General features: G+C 46.0%; 1 protein-coding gene across 2 annotated transcripts in view; it reads left to right on the top strand.

Moving 5' to 3' along the window:
- The window catches only part of mEFG1 (mitochondrial translation elongation factor G 1), a 76,747-nt gene extending 68,087 nt beyond the window's left edge, over window positions 1-8,660 (top strand). Inside the window, exons 17-19 of one of the 2 annotated variants that reach the window (XM_089546511.1) lie at window positions 482-550; window positions 5,875-6,035; window positions 7,592-8,660. In XM_089546511.1, coding sequence (XP_089402637.1) covers window positions 482-550; window positions 5,875-6,035; window positions 7,592-7,780 — 419 coding nt within the window. In that variant the 3' untranslated portion in view covers window positions 7,781-8,660. The remainder of the gene's footprint in view (window positions 1-481; window positions 551-5,874; window positions 6,036-7,591) is intronic. The other variant, XM_089546512.1, reaches the window with a different exon arrangement.
- The last annotated feature ends 7,329 nt before the right edge of the window (window positions 8,661-15,989 follow it).

Here is a 15,989-nt window from a genome sequence, read left to right as displayed (position 1 = left end):
CTGGATTGGGAAGAGTTGGGGATAAAAGTTAATGGAGAATGTCTTGGGTAATCTCTGATTTAGCAGCTCGAGCCGAATTGCAGAGAATGATTGAGGACCTAGACGGGCAAAGTAAAACCAATGGTGGATTCCAAGAGAAGGCAGCTGTAGCAGGTGGCGGCAGAGGGTTAGGTATTGGATCGGGAAGTTAGCCGGGGTGAGTTGGCCACACAGGATGGGTTTAGTATTTGGAGAGTTAGAAGTCGGCCTTGGTAGTTGGGCTGATGATGATCAGACGTGCTTGCTTTAAAAGGGCTAGCTGTAGTGAACTGAAGTTGAGGTTGATGCTGCTGCAGGTTCAGGATTCTCACAGTGGCAGGCGTGGCTTAGGAGAGTTAATACCTCTGAAGCCACATTTTTGCACGCTGTTAGTGGCTGCTCTCACTCTTGCATTTGGCCGAGGTGGATGCTCCCAACAGCCGGTTGTTCTGGTGGTGTGCAGGTGACAACCACATGGTGGATTCAAACGACATCTCTTTCTTCCTGGCGGCCCAGGGTGCCATCAAGCAAGGTGAGCCTGCCTGTGTGCACGTGCCTTTGAGGGATATAGCAACGACGTGCCAACAGGTGAATGCCTGCATGCAACAAACATCCATACTGCAGGGCCCAAGGCACTGAAGAGTGTTTCAGTTATTTGTCTATCTGATATGCACAGTACCATTGAGCATTACAGGGGTTGTGATGGTAAAAGAGCATGTAACAAGATGGGAAAGAAGGAACACACGACAGCACGAGCGCATACTTGAACAAACAGGTACTCCCTGAATAGCCGAGACTGCCTTTGCCATTCTGGCCTTAGTGTCTTGAGGACCCTTGTCCCATGCCCGATAGGAGGGCTCTGATGACTCTGGAGTTTATCCAAAGTAGATGGATGGATGGATGGATGGATGGATGGATGGATGGATGGATGGATGGATGGGTGGATGGGTGGATGGGTGGGTGGGTGGATGGATGGATGGATGGATGGATGGATGGATGGATGGATGGATGGATGGATGGATGGATGGATGGGCGGGCGGGCGGGCGGGCGGGCAGGCGGGCGGGCGGGCGGGTGGGCGGGCTAAATCGAAGTTTCTACTAGAAGAGAAGATTGAGTTCCCGCAGCAAAAAGACGACTTCAGATTCCTCTTCAGTACACCTTTAACTCTTTCCTGTCCGCAGGGAAAATGGTGGTTTTCAGGTCATATCATTATTATTTTTTTTTCTTTAACAAAACTTGCTTGGTACAGGAGTGTATGGTACCAAATTGTAGAGGAGGAAATTCTCTTCACATTGTTATTAGTCAGAGTCAACATGTTTATTGAGTAAGAGATGAAAAAAATATTATCAGAAAGAAAATTGTAGCTACAAAGAAAAAAACACAAAAACATCAAAGTTTCGTCACAAAAATAAAACAAAAAAATTTCAAAATATACATTTTTTACAACAGGGATCGATGCAACATTGCAGCAAATTTTAGTTTGCTGCGAACAGTATTAGTTGGGCTAGGAAAGGAAACAGTAGTCCTAGTGACTATCGTGCCACCGCGCGAAGCAGTTTATTTATTTATTTATTTCAGTACCCTCAGGGCCCGAGGGCATTACAGAGGGCAGTGGGGTACAATAGACAAAATGACAAAAGAACAGCAGTTACAAGTAACACAAAATGAACAAAAATATGGCTCGCGCAAATCAGTAGGTTACAGCAAATACAATCAAACAAATTAACAGTCATTTAACACGAAATTATGAGCAAAGGATAAAAGTAAGCATACCAAGCAAACAAAAAAAAACACGAGGAAATTGTTGAAAATGGCAGGAAAACACTGGTGCACACATTCTGTCATGCCCTTAAACAGCAGAAATTGTGAAGGGGAAAAAAAAAACAAAAAAAAAAACACCAGGTCTGTTTGAACTACAACATATGCTGAAAAGAATAAATGGCAGGGCGCAAAAATTACCATCAAGTTAGTTAAAGCCGATTTAAACACAGAATGGTCACTTATTTCGACGACCGATCGGGGAAGGTGATTCCATTGTGCCGATGTGCTGGGGATGAATGAGTTGTAAAAGTGGTTTGTTTGGCATGAAAGAATACCAACTTTATGACGATGATCGATCCGAGCTGAAACGTAGCAAGGTGGCGTTATAAATTTTCTCTTAAGGATGGGGTTATCATAGTAAATCTTATGGAATAGACAAAGGCGGGATATATTTCTACGTTGCGTCAGTAATGGGAGTGATAAGCTTGATTTCATGGCACTGACGCTAGAGTTACGGTGATAATTCGAGAGAATGAAACGGGCCGCACGGTTCTGTATAGATTCGAGTTGGTATATTAGTGTCTCTTGATAGGGGTCCCAGATAGATGCAGCATATTCTAGTTTACTACGAACCAACGACTTGTAGAGAAGCAGTTTTACTAAGCTAGAAGAAAGATTAAAGTTACGGCGTATGTAGCCCAGCATGCGATTAGCGTTATTGCTCACATGGTCTATGTGTACTTTCCAAGAAAGATTATGGGAAATGAAGACACCTAAATATTTATAAAAAGGCACAGACTCAAGGCTGCAATTATTAAGACGATATGAAGACAATGTGGTGTTACGACGAGAAACCCGCATGTACTTGCACTTTTTTATGTTTAGTTCCATGTTCCATTTGTTAGTCCATTCAAGAGCATGATCAATATCCGATTGAAGAAGAGCTATATCAGAGTCACTGTTAATTTCGCGGTATATGACGCAGTCATCAGCAAAAAGATTTATTGTTGAACATAGATTGTCAGGTAAGTCATTAATATATATAAGAAAAAGCAGAGGCCCTAGAACAGAGCCTTGTGGCACTCCAGATTCAACTGGAGAAGTGAAGGAAGAAGCATTATTAGCGGTGACAAATTGAGAACGATTAGTGAGAAACGAATGCAGCCACCTAAGAACGTTAGGGTCGAGGTTAAGTTTACTAAGTTTAAAAAAAAGCAGTTGATGAGAGACCTTGTCAAACGCCTTTGTGAAATCGAGGAATATGCAGTCGACAACGGAACCCCTGTCGAGGAATGAGTTTAGATCATGCGTGAAGGTTAAAAGCTGTGTTTCGCAAGAAAACCACTTCCGAAATCCATGTTGACTGTCAGTAAAAAAGGCATTAGAATCAAGGAACGATGCAAGGTGAGAGTAAATAACATGCTCCATAATTTTACACGGAATGCTGGTAAGTGAGATGGGTCGATAATTATGCGGGGAATGTTGATCACCAGATTTATGCAAGGGAATCACCTTCCCGACCTTCCAGTCATCAGGTATGCATGCTGTTTCAAGAGATTGCTGAAATAGGTTAGAGAGTATTATTGCGCTGTACACTTTGGTTTTAATCAAGAACTTAGAACTAATGTTATCAACACCACATGATGAAGAAACCTTTTGTTTTTCGATTATTTTTTCCACTCCAGCAGGATCAAAGATAATAGAATCCATCGGTAAAAAGTCAGCACTGTTATATGCAGGGGTTACCGAACACTGATTTTTGGAAAAAGCTGAAACGAATACACTGTTTAGAACATTTGCACATTCATTAGGATGAATTAGTTGGTCACTGGAGTCTTTAAGGCTGATGGATGAATTGTCTTTTTTGTTAACTACGCTCCAAAATTGCCTAGGGTTATTTATCAAAAGGGAAGGTAATGTGTCATTGAAAAACAAATCTTTGGCATCCTTCAGTGCACTTTTATATTCATGGGCTGCGGCCTGATAAGCAGTCCAACGTTCTTCGGAACCGGTTAGTTTTGCAGAGCGGAACATGCGTTTTTTCTTATTACAGAGCCGTTTTAACGATTTAGTGAACCATGGTGATTGACGGTTAGAGGTGATGCCTAAGCGTGGAACATATTTTTCAGTGAGCGCAGCAACTTTTTCTTTAAACAGGCTCCAGTTAGCATTCACGCTGCGATCATGAAAGCTTAGCAAGTAATGGTCTAGAAAAACAGACAGTTCATGGTTAATAGCATCAAAATCACCATTTTTGTAATCATGGATATATTTACTGTGGTTGCGTTGATGGGGAACTGCGCAGGTTAAAGCAAAATGAAGGAGTAGGTGATTACTTTACCCTGGCAAGTATGATATGGGCTGGAAAAAATCAGGCGATGTGGTGAGTACCAGATCGAGGATATTAGACGCAGTAGGTGAAATTCGAGTTGCGTGTGTTACAAGCTGGGATAAGTTAAAATCACTGCACAAATTCAAGAACATGTCGCATTCACTTGAAAAAGGTTCACAATAAGAACTCACATTAGACCACACTATGTTGGGGAAATTAAAATCGCCCAGTAAAATAAAGGGATTGCTCGGATAACGGACTGTAATCATATGAATGACATCATGAAGATCGTTTACAAAGGTGGGGGAGGTAGACGGCGGACGATAGCAAACGCCCACTATCAGTTTCTTAGAGCATGTGCGAATTTCAACCAATACAAGTTCCAATGCGCTTACAAAATGGATCGGAAAAGACATAACAGTATCAGCAACAGCTACAAGCACGCCTCCGCCACATCTAGAACCCCTGTCGCACCGATAAATGTTATATCTCTTTTTACAGGTAAGAAGTTCACAGTTATCTATCTTCGCCGATAGCCAGGTTTCAGTGAGACATACAATGTCAGCATCGCAAGCATCAATTACAGAACAAAGATCATCGCGTTTAGGTATTATGCTACGAATATTTGGGAACAAAAAAGTTCCTTGTTGCCGTGAAGCAGAGGTTGGCCGCACATGTCTCACAGAAAACATTTGTTTTTTGTTCCACCTTTTTTTCTTCGTAGCACAATTTGCAGTTCCGGTACTTTGCATTTTCTGCGGCTTGTGCTGCAGCCCCTGAGGTGAATCACTAGGCGGAAACAGAGGGCGAACATTGCGGTCCTCAGGATGTGGCTCATCAAATCCGAGGAGTTGCTCGATCAATTCAAGTCTGAACGCGAACTGGTCAAATCTTGATGTCCTCGACAATTCTGGCGCTTCGGGATGTTGCTGGCGATGCGCGTCAAAAAGTATGAAGCTGTTGACGACCGCGCCGCTGAGCGCCGTGCGACACTCCGGCGCGCAACGCCGAGGTCGACCCCTGGCTGTCTTCGAGCCGAAAACACGACTCTCTGCGCTGCCAACGGCAAGTAATCCCGCCCGAAAGACGTTGACACCCTGCAGATAAGAGTTATGACCTTCAGAACACTCTGATCTTTTCCGATAAGCGCGCAGCAAAAGCGGAACATTTCGGGGGAGAAAGCGAAACTTACCGAGGCATGGCTGTTGACGTTCCGGGTCGGTCTGACGCAGTTCCGCTGTCGGTGCTGAAGTCTGAAGAGCCGAAGTCGTCTTCTGAATCCTCACTGCTGCTGTTCTCGTCCAAAAACGAACTCTCAGGAGCATCAATTTCTGCGGAAACGCGCGGTTTCGGCGCAGCAGCAGCGCGCGACGTCGACGCCATGGTGGAAACAAGGAGCGCCGGTCAGCTGACTCCGGAGGGGCTTCAAAAATCACCGCTTGGCAGAAAAAGTCAAACCAAAAGCGAAACTGAAAGAAGAGTTTCTTTATTTCACACTGGATTGCACTAGTTGTCCAGGAACGCTTCAAAAAGCGGGAAAATACGAACTTGAAACCATCCATAGCGGGCTATCGATGGGAATAGGCGCGGACAGGAAAGAGTTAAGATGTTCTGGTGAGCTAGCGGGTTAGGACCCATTATGATGAGTGTGTAGGGACAGTGAAGGACTAAGAACAAAGCTCTGTCTGTGTTTCCTGTTTGCAGTGTATTGCAGTTGTGCACTGTGAGCGTGACCAGTGCACCCCACATGTGGTTGTTGCAGTCTATGAGTACGGCAGCTGGTACCTGCTGGAGCCCATCATGTGCGTGGAGGTGACGGCCCCCCAGGACTTCCAGGGCTCGGTGCTGAGCTCCCTGAGCAAGCGGCACGGGGTGATTGTCTCCACCGATGCCAGCGAGGGCTGGTTCACCCTGGTGGCTGAGGCAAGTGGGGGGGGGTGCCAGTTGGCCTACAAGCAGGTCACTGCACCCGCGAGTAATTTCACTCTTTGTCATGCAAAAAATGCACAGGCGATTAAGGCGATCCATATGGCTGAGTGCTTCAAAAGCCTCTATGTAGTACGAGGTTTTTTTCCTGCATTTCATCAGCATCATCAGCGTGACTATGCCCACTGCACGACAAAGGCCTGTCCCATGTCTCTCCAATTAACCCTGTCCTTCGTCAGCTGCGGCCACCATATCCCCGCAAACTTCTTAACCTAATCTGCTCACCTAACTTTCTGCCGGCCCCTGCTACGCTTGCCTTCTCTTGGAATCCACTCCGTTAGCCTTAAGGACCAGTCGTAATCTTGACTTCGCATTACATGCCCTGCCCAAGCCCATTTCTTCGTCTTGATTTCGACTAGGATGTCGTTAACCTGCGTTTGTTCCCTCACCCACTCCGCCGGCTTCCGATCTCTTAATGTTACACCTATCATTCTTCTTTCCATAGCTCGCTGCATTGTCTAAGCTGAACCCTCCTTGTTAGCCTCCACGTTCCTGCCCCATAGATGAGTACCGGTAAGATACAGCTGTTGTACACTTTTCTCTTGAGGGATATTGGTAAACTGCTGTTCATGATCTGAAAGAACCTGCCATATGCACTCCACCCCATTCTTATTGTTCTAGTTATTTCCCTCTCATGATCCGGATCAGCGGCCACTACCTACCCTAAATAGACATATTCTCTTACTACTTCCAGCACCTCGCTAACAGTTGTGGGCTGCTGTTGTCTTGCTAGACTGTCGAACATTCCTGTGGTTTTCTGCATGTTAATTTTAAGACCTACCATCCTGCTCTGCCTGTCTAACTCATTGATCATGCTTTGCTGCTCATCTCCTGAGTGACTTAGCAAGGCAATGTGACCTGCAAATTGCAGATTACTTAGTATTCTCCATTAACTCTTATCCCCAACTGTTCCCAATCCAGGCCTCGGAATGCCTCTTGTAATGATGCATACTCTGAAATTAAGAATATTGGTGTCCTTTCACACTGCCCTACCACATTGCTGTGCATTATGAGTGCCTGTGGGAGAGGCCTGCCTGTCTGTGTGTAGGATTGAAAGCCTGTGTGTAGGACTGAAAGTGAGTGGTGCTCTTCATCTGATTACTGCTGGAGTGCATTCATCAGTTGCCAGGGTGACAGTTCTGGCTTTGTTGCCACCATGGCTACATGGGCCCAGTGTGGAGTAGTGGCAGACCAGAGGTTGTTACTCTCACTTTCTGAAAATTAGTCTTGAGGAAAGAAAGGGGCACAGTAGCCGTCTCATTTTTCACTGTGAGGGAAGGGATGAAGGAGGCAGCGAAAGAAGAGAAAGAGGCGCTGTAGTGCAGGGCTCTGGAACTGTTCTGATGACTGGGGGATCTTCAACTGACGTCTTGCAGCAGAACATGGAAACGCGGCAGCCGAGATTGATCCAGTATCCTCAGGCTTCTTTGCGAAAAGCAGTGGCAGCATGAACTGGGGTAGTACCGTGACCAGCTCCCCCTTTCCCTTTGCAGGTACCCCTGAACAGCATGTTTGGCTACTCCACCGAGTTGCGCTCCCTGACCCAGGGCAAGGGAGAGTTCAGCATGGAGTACTCTCGCTACTCCCCAGCACTGCCCGAGGTCCAGCAGCAGCTGCTCAACGAGTACCGGGCTGAACAGGAGGCCGCTGTTGCTGCTGCGGGTGGAAAGAAGAAGCGCTGAACTCCTCGACGGACTGAGCCAGTGCACGGGCTTGAGGACCCTACTCTTCAAACAGCCCTTGTGGCTTTGGCTCTTGGCGTGCAAATACTTTGTTGTGCCTGGTGGACTGTGAATCAGCCGCTGCTGGCCTGTGGTTTAGTATTGCAGCCGAAGACGCAATGCTTGCTGTTTGTTGTTTGAATCCTGTACGCTGTCTTTGGTCTGCAGCGCACAGTCATTGATGGCGAGGCCAGGATGCTTCGTACGCTCTACACATTAGTTCTTCCCAGCTGTTTACAGTGTGCCTGGCAATCGACAGTGGGTAGAAACTAAACCTGACATTGTGGTAGGATTTGTGCCTCTGTATCACAGAGTTGGCTGTACGTAATGGGGGTTTTCTTACGCGACTTTGATGGTGAAGGCCGTCTGTGGTACGGGGTGTCCTTAGCCTGTCTGTGATGACATTGCACCTCACTTCACATCAGTAATGACCATCTGCATGGCATGCCGGAGCAGCAAGCAGTCAAGTCTGGCTGGCCTGCATACATGGACAGTAAACGGCAGATCTTGTGGCCAGTTCTCCATGCCATACTAGTGACGCTATGTGGAACGTAGCTGTATGGCAGATGACTACGACTGACACTGTACATCACAACATAGAATGTCTGGGAGTTTTGTTTTTGCATATTTTTTTTTTGCATAAAACTTGTCGGTGCTTTCATGATTCATTATGAAGACAGTACAGTACCTCTTTAACTTCAGTTTAAGCTCAGAGTTCATATGCTGCCAGAAATAGGACTGGCAAGCTTAGGCCAGCAAGAAGTCTTGTCTTTGAAAGTGCCAGAAATCGAATGTAGATAAAAATAGGAGACGTACAATAAACTGCATCTTATCTCGGTGAGTGATGCCCCTTTTGACTAATTGAGACTCGAAAATAGAGTGTGAGAGGCTTGTGCTCTCACAGGTGGAGCACAGCGCCATCTGTCACGTGACTGTAACAGTGCAAGATCATGGAATTTCCATATGGCAGCTCAGCAACACACACTCCAGTCTCATTTTGGTTGAGCTAAACTGAGGGATACTGGTAAACTGTCATTCATGATCTGAGAGAACCTGCCATATGCGCTCCACCCCATAATTATTCTTCTAGTTACTTCACTCTTGTGGTGTTCATCTGTGGTTACTATGTACCTGCTTTAAAGGGACCATGAAAAGAATTAAAAGCCGCTTGCAAATGTTAGAAGTGATGCTCAGAAGCATTGACACCAAGTATGAGTCTTCGGAACTCAGCCGGCAATTTATTATGAATTTTTAAAAACCGTGTTTTTCAAAATTCGCGGGCCGCTTGGTGTCTTCGTAGGGAGCAATTCTGAAACCAAAACCGGGAAGATAGACGTCACTAGTCCCATGACGTCGGCAGGCCACCACACGCTGTCATTCGCTAGAGCCGCCGCAGCTTCGACGTCACGGGCACACTTCCGGTAGCGGTGAAAATCGTCTGCTCGAGCTGCCGCGCGACCCCCTGGGGCAAGCGCGAGCGAGGGCATTGCCTTCGCGCATATGGTTTTAATTTACCTCTGCCGCCTCTTTCTGTCGCGAGTTCGGGAGCCACTAGCAGTGCCTTTTTCGACCGCCCAAGATGAATACGCCTTGCTGTGTCGTCGGCTGCAAACCCAGTGACTGGCGAGGTGTTGAACTCAGGCATGTTACTCCTAGAGACGTGCGTGAGCGAGCAGCCTGGATGGAGCGCATAGGACTGCCAGCGTCGCACGCACGCCGAAGACTCCGCGTTTGCGGTCGACACTTCGCACCTGACGCTTACTACTATAACCCAGCGCTCGTTCGATAGTCAGGCATGAATGTCAAGCAGCTGAAGCTTCCACCGAAGTCGCTGCCGACACTGTTTCTTCCCGCCGGGAAGGTAAGTTTCCAGCTTACAGCGATCGGTATGGACGTTTACACGATATGATCTGCGATGGAAGACAATTTTATCTACGAGAACTTAAAAAAAGGTGCCGCATTTACTTAGGGCACAGGACGAATTCGAAGCGTTAGCTGTCGCGGAGGGCCTTGGCCTGACGGCTACGTACTGCTGCTGTTCACATTCGGCTGCTGCTTCGACATGCAGACTCGGTCCCGACCTTCTTTGACTCTCCCGTCCGTTTTACGACCGTAATACCGTATGTTCCTTGTGTTCTAAGTCGGGCGGCGCGATTTTGCGATCCCGCAGCCGGGTGTCCAACATCATTCGAGAGCTAGGCTCAGTATATGCACGGTGTTTCACACCAAGACTTGGCAGCATCGGTGTGACGGCCGAACCAGCGCACAAAAAAAATAAAACATTGTGTGAGCCGGGAACAGGTCCGGGTCCATTCTGCCAACTAGCAAAGAAACCCGACGCGCGCCGCAATCCAAGAAAGCGCCGAGACCGGAGAGACGCTGCCGACGCACGCTGCTCCTCGCGAGTGCGACAACCGGAAGTTGTAAACCGAACGTCAGCGAATGACGTTATCATGGGCGGAGCCCAGTCCCGGAGCTGTTTTCTTTATTTTTTTATGGTGCCCCGCGCGTACGAGTTGAGGGGGGAGAGGAGGAGGGTGATTTTTAATCGCCTATAACTTCGTTGTTATTGATGCTAGCTCAAAAATTCTTGCGCTGGAGTGACGAGTGATGGATTGCCTATCTTTACATAATCTCAATAAATTTGTTTCATAGTCCCTTTAAGTAGATGTGCTTCTTTACCATTTCCAGTGCGTCGTTACCCATCATATACTGCTGTGCACTGCAGAAACTGTGCAATGTTACTGCCTTAGTTTTCTGCGCATTAATTTTTAGACCCACCATTCTGTTTTGTCTGTCTGGTATATATGCCCCGCCGTGGTGGCTCAGTGGTTACGGCTCTCGGCTGCTGACCCGAAAGACGCGGGTTCGATCCCGGCTGCGGCGGCCGAATTTCGATGAAGGCGAATTCTAGAAGCCCGTGTACTGGGCGATTTCAGTGCATGTTAAAGAACCCCAGGTGGTCGAAATTTCTGGAGCCCTTCACTACGGTGTCCCTAATTGCTTGAGTTGCTTTGGGACGTTAAACCCCAATAAACCAATAACACAAACCATCTGTCTGGTATATCAATGTCCTAGAAAGGAAAAGCAGAACAGTGGGTCTAAAAATCAGTCTGCAACTTCTGACTGATAAATGTTAATAGAACATTTTCTATTTCAAAAAGCTTTTCTATACCCCAATTTAATTCCAAATGTATTTGCTATGAATTATGTGTAAGTTTTTTTGATTTAGTGAAATTGTTTCCAAGCTGCAAGGAATTTGCATGCACTCAGGTAAAGACGTTGTCGCTGTCATGCGAACAAGGTGGTTTTGACCATGTTAAACGACATGCACTTAGGACATTAATTTGTCCTGATATGTAAAAATGCTTTAAGATTTTTGTAGTAACTTTCTGTTGACAGGCCTATGTACAAAGAAGTTAATACAAGTTAGTTAGCAACCATTTTATAAAGGTCTGTCGTTCTTGGGAAAAGAACACCTGTGCCGCAGAGCTGTGGGATATAGATGAGGTGGAATTACTTGTTGCTTGTAAAGAACAAGATTATCTTTTATTTTGCGTACTCGTCGAATGTGAACACCTGTTTTGAAAATGGGCCTGAGCCAGATGAACTGTGGTTTGTGCTTGCTGAGCATTTTAAGTGCTCAGCGTGAAGCATGCTTTATAACGGATGGTAGAAGAGGCAGATTCAGGTTTGTCGAAAGTCTTCATTCTTTTCACTGCAGCTCTATACATGCTGCGCCAAAGGCAAAGCCTGTTACATGCTGCTACATTTTGAAAAAATTCGAGTAATCTGCACCAAGCCTGCACCGAAAGTTCGTACTTCCAGGAGAACTAAATTCTCGGGTGCAGCGTGTAATCCTGCAACTCCGTTAAGCACAGCTCTAGAGGAAAACCTAATTTTTCTGAGAAGCCCTCAATCATGCATTCCTCAGTATACAGGGTGTCCCAGCTAACTTGGACCAAGATTTAAAAAAAAACCTAAGTGTTCTTCAGAACTAAAATCACATGGATGTTGTTAGGTTTATCTAAAGTTACAGTACCATTTCTTTCGCTCGTCCTATTTAAATAATTAGCCGAGATAAATAAATTAACTTTTTAAATATTGCTTGAAACGTTCAGGCGTCAATAGGAAAGTTGTGGAGCTCTACAAATATTGTCCAACCCAGGCACTCCCAATGAGACAGACTTAGCATGGCTGTTTTTTTTCGGGATAAACGAAAGCCCGTGGAGTTTAAAAAATACCACGTGACAGCACGCTCTGTGCGCCCGGATGCGCCGCGATTACAGCACTCTCACCCGTGCTTTGTAAAAGACATCACTCGCTTCGCGCCTTTCCTGCTGACCAAGACAGAGCTTCACGTTGTGCTTGGTTCCTAGATAGGTTCGCTAATCTAATTACTCCGAGTTAGTTTTCAGATTTATTTCCTCATCTAAATATATGTCCACTACAAAAAGTGTCACGATCCATGACAAGTAATGCCCCTGCTACACGGCCGTTTGGAATGCCCTCCAACCGAAAGTCATTCGACTCGACTGCCGCTTTGTGCTGCTAGACGAATTTTTTAACAGCATTCAGCTGAGATGCATTCCAGATAACGAAGCTTTGCGAAGACATTCGAGATTTTGGGATGCCTCCGAAACTCGAACACAGCCCGCATTACCCACACTGACCAATGGCCGTCGCCATCGCTTCCCACAGCAACACCGCACTGCTTTGGTTCTGTGGATGTTTATTTTAATTATAATAATGCCTTTATTCATGTCATAAACAGTACATTACACTGAAGGCTGGCAAGAAAAGCTGTCATAAATGACAGGTCGACAGAGCCGCACGCCTTCAAGCACTACACAGCGGTACAGTGGCATTGTTTCTTTTTAAAAAATACGATACGTTACAGTACACAATTCACCCCGCTCAATGAAATTCCAGTCTTCTAGAGTGGATAGAGTACAGAATTAGCATGTTATAAAGAAGGGAAAAAAAGACAACAAATTCACTGAAACAATAAAAGTTACAAAAATGCATACACAATTGTAGTCGAAGGAGGGAAGACAGAACAACCATAATTGCAATTCACTCATCTGGTGGAAAGAACTTCAATACATATACAATTAAAACTGTTAAAGCAAACATGGCCACAAGGAGAAAGGACTTAAAGGAAAGGGAAGTAGGTTGAGGTCAAAATCAAGCAGTAAAAGGCAGAAAAAAGCAAGTAGTCTTATTGCGTCTTGTCAGTGGGAAAGCCAAAGACGTAATTGAACATGTAATATTTTCATTTGTGTTGTGTCGCTTTTTTTTGCTTCTTTAATTAAAACATAGTGCGTGTACACTCTAAATGAGTGCTTGAAGATCCTACTTCACCACTCAACATTTACCGCATAGTCGGGAAATTTGTCCAGGAATGCGCCGATGAGGACGACTGCACTCCAGTACTCTTGTTTACATCGCTGTGTACAAACTGCTAGTGCTCGCTTGGATGACATAAAACGCAAGCTGTGCATTAGTTTTCTTACATAATATCAGTTTTGTACCGGTTGCATCCGCGCTTGTTTACGCAATGCGACAACTCTGTAGGAAGCGCTGATATGTGACCGCGCGCCTGGGAAGCACTTGGTAGCCGGGTTGCTGACACCGCGTAGGACCGTCGCTTCGCGCTAATCATCCCTGCCTTCTCCGATGAGACACATCATTTTGAATCAGGATATCTAGAAGAATGTTCAGTGACCATTCGCGTTCATTGAAATGGCCACAAGCGACACCGACGACTTCTGCACAATCAGCGTTTCCAGCCTACCTACCCGCAAACGCTTGTGCCTGAAACACTGAGCGGTAGTTTTGGCCGTACCGGCGCTTCCCATTCGGTTCATGCGTGTCCTGTAATGTAAGCAACAGTCGATTGCTCGTCACTTTTGTCAAAACTACAGTCGTCCATTTGCGTTCGCAAAAATTTGAGAAGTCGCTCTCCACAATCACCGAAATTGCGTGCATGCACCCTGTGGACCCATTAGGCCTATAGCGGAAGGGGGTCGTCATTTGCAGAGCGAGAGTCGCTGTTCGAGTGTTCGCATTATTTTTATTTGCTGATGATTTAAAGCAAGCCCTCATTAAAAAGGCACAATAAAGAAAATAAGATCGAGAAGGTGGACATTAATTCTCAAAACAAATTTTTGTAATTTCGGAGCACTGCTGTTCATTGGTTTGGTTTGGTTTATTGTGGTTTAACGTCTCAAAGCAACTCAGGCAATGAGGGACGCCGTAGTGGAGGGCTCCGGAAATTTCGACCACCTGGGGTTCTTTAACGTGCACTGACATCACACAGTACACAGGCCTGTCACGAAGTCGGAGCCCGCCACCAATGGGCTCCACATACTCTGGGAGGAGAGACAAACACCTCCACCCAGGTGCCAGATCTTAAGCAGGACCGCGTGGCTAACCGGCGATGGGTGCACGCCTGACCAGCCGCTGACCGGAGGCACGACACAGGAGTCGGGAATGAGAGTGAATAGAATTTAATTAACAAAGAGAACAACACTTTCACCATGTCATCAAGATAGCACTGCATAGACACAGGACAGACGGAACAAATTTTAGCTTTGACACGCAGCATCAAATATGACAGGCGAGGGGAAATACAAATGCAAGGCACTTTTGAAGCAAAGAATTTAGGGTATAGTTCGGAAATGTGGGAGCGGCGGGGGCTCAGCAGTTCGGGCTGTCGATGTAGGCCGGATCCCCGGAGTCGCTACATCGGTCATCCGGAGAACTGACATCTCGGACAGTCTGGTGAACGGTAGCGTGGGGATCCGGAGGAACCCCTTAACGTTGCCGTTCAGCGCGGAACACTTGTATAGAGATCGTATTTGAGAGTCAAGCATTGATGCAGCAAGTCAAACATTTGCCCTTCCACTTCTCCGACCACATGGCTTCGTTCGTGACAATCAACCCAACAAACACAAAACCTCCTCAAAATCTCCCAAAAATGACCCATCGGGACATCTGGAATCTCCCCAGGAGGTGCTCATTCTTCCCGAACACATCTAAAAAACGTCCCCACAACTAGCAATGTCCAAAAAGTTGTGCGTCCCATGGAAAGCCCCAAAAGGTTAATGCTCGATTTCTCGGCTCTGGTTCAATAAAATTATTCCTCCTTTTTCATGCAGCCTGCAGGCATCCAAGCGCACATATGTGCCACATTTCAGGTGCATACTTACGTTACAGGTGGTGTAATCCACCTTTCCACTCGTCTGAATGCGTGCTGGCTCGGCCGTTCTGCACTTATCCGTTTACGTGAAATGTCCTAGCATTTTTCACACAAAGAAAATATGAACTCAAAAAGTCACCCGATTTGGCCCATATAAAAGCAAATAGCAGCGCCATACAGAAGTAATTTCAGTTTACTAGCTGTGCTCTTAGCACGAATTGCATCCTGTCGTCCATGCCGGCGACCGCACCATACACCACCACAATCAAAATGCATTCATGTTTCAGTCAAAGAAAAACAATACAGACCGAATTGAAAGTCCGTGCCGAACAAAACTTACGTTCAACGGCGCAAATCTGAATGAATACAAACAGCAGACGCAAACGTATACGTATGCACCATTTAATACACAGTGTACATACACTACGGCGCCATGCATATAATGATGGCCACTTTTTTCTCCAGCCCTGAGAAATCTGCAATATGAAGCAAGTAAAACAGAATACAGGCTGAAAGTTGATGCACCTTAAACGAGCATTCTAAGGGCTACAAAAGCAGAGATGCACACGCAAAAGCAAACGTATGTAAAGAGCAACTTGGGTGACAAAAGAAAAGAGATGGGCGTACGCTGCAGACACGCAATTTCAGGTCACGGATTTTCTTCAAGTTGAAACCCCCTCACGCTTAGAGACTCGGAGCAAGCTTCAGTGACGTGTTATCAAAACAGAAAAAAAATATTAGTTCTACTAGGCGAAAATAAAAAAAAGTGCGAAAAGGGCCTGCAGTAGGCTTAAATAAATAAATTAAATAATTAATTAAAATAAACCAACATACCTTGACGACGTTGCCTACGGAAACCCAGGGATGAAATACAAGGCTGCAACAGCTGAAACCATAAATTAAACGCAGGCTTCCGTCCTGCGCCTTCTCACAGTACAGCGAGCGCTCAAACATACGCGTTGCACC

The sequence above is a fragment of the Amblyomma mixtum genome, chromosome 5 (assembly GCF_055824585.1).
Source record: "Amblyomma mixtum isolate Tamu chromosome 5, ASM5582458v1, whole genome shotgun sequence".
NCBI lineage: Eukaryota > Metazoa > Arthropoda > Arachnida > Ixodida > Ixodidae > Amblyomma > Amblyomma mixtum.
This window is presented reverse-complemented; position numbering and strand designations above follow the sequence as displayed.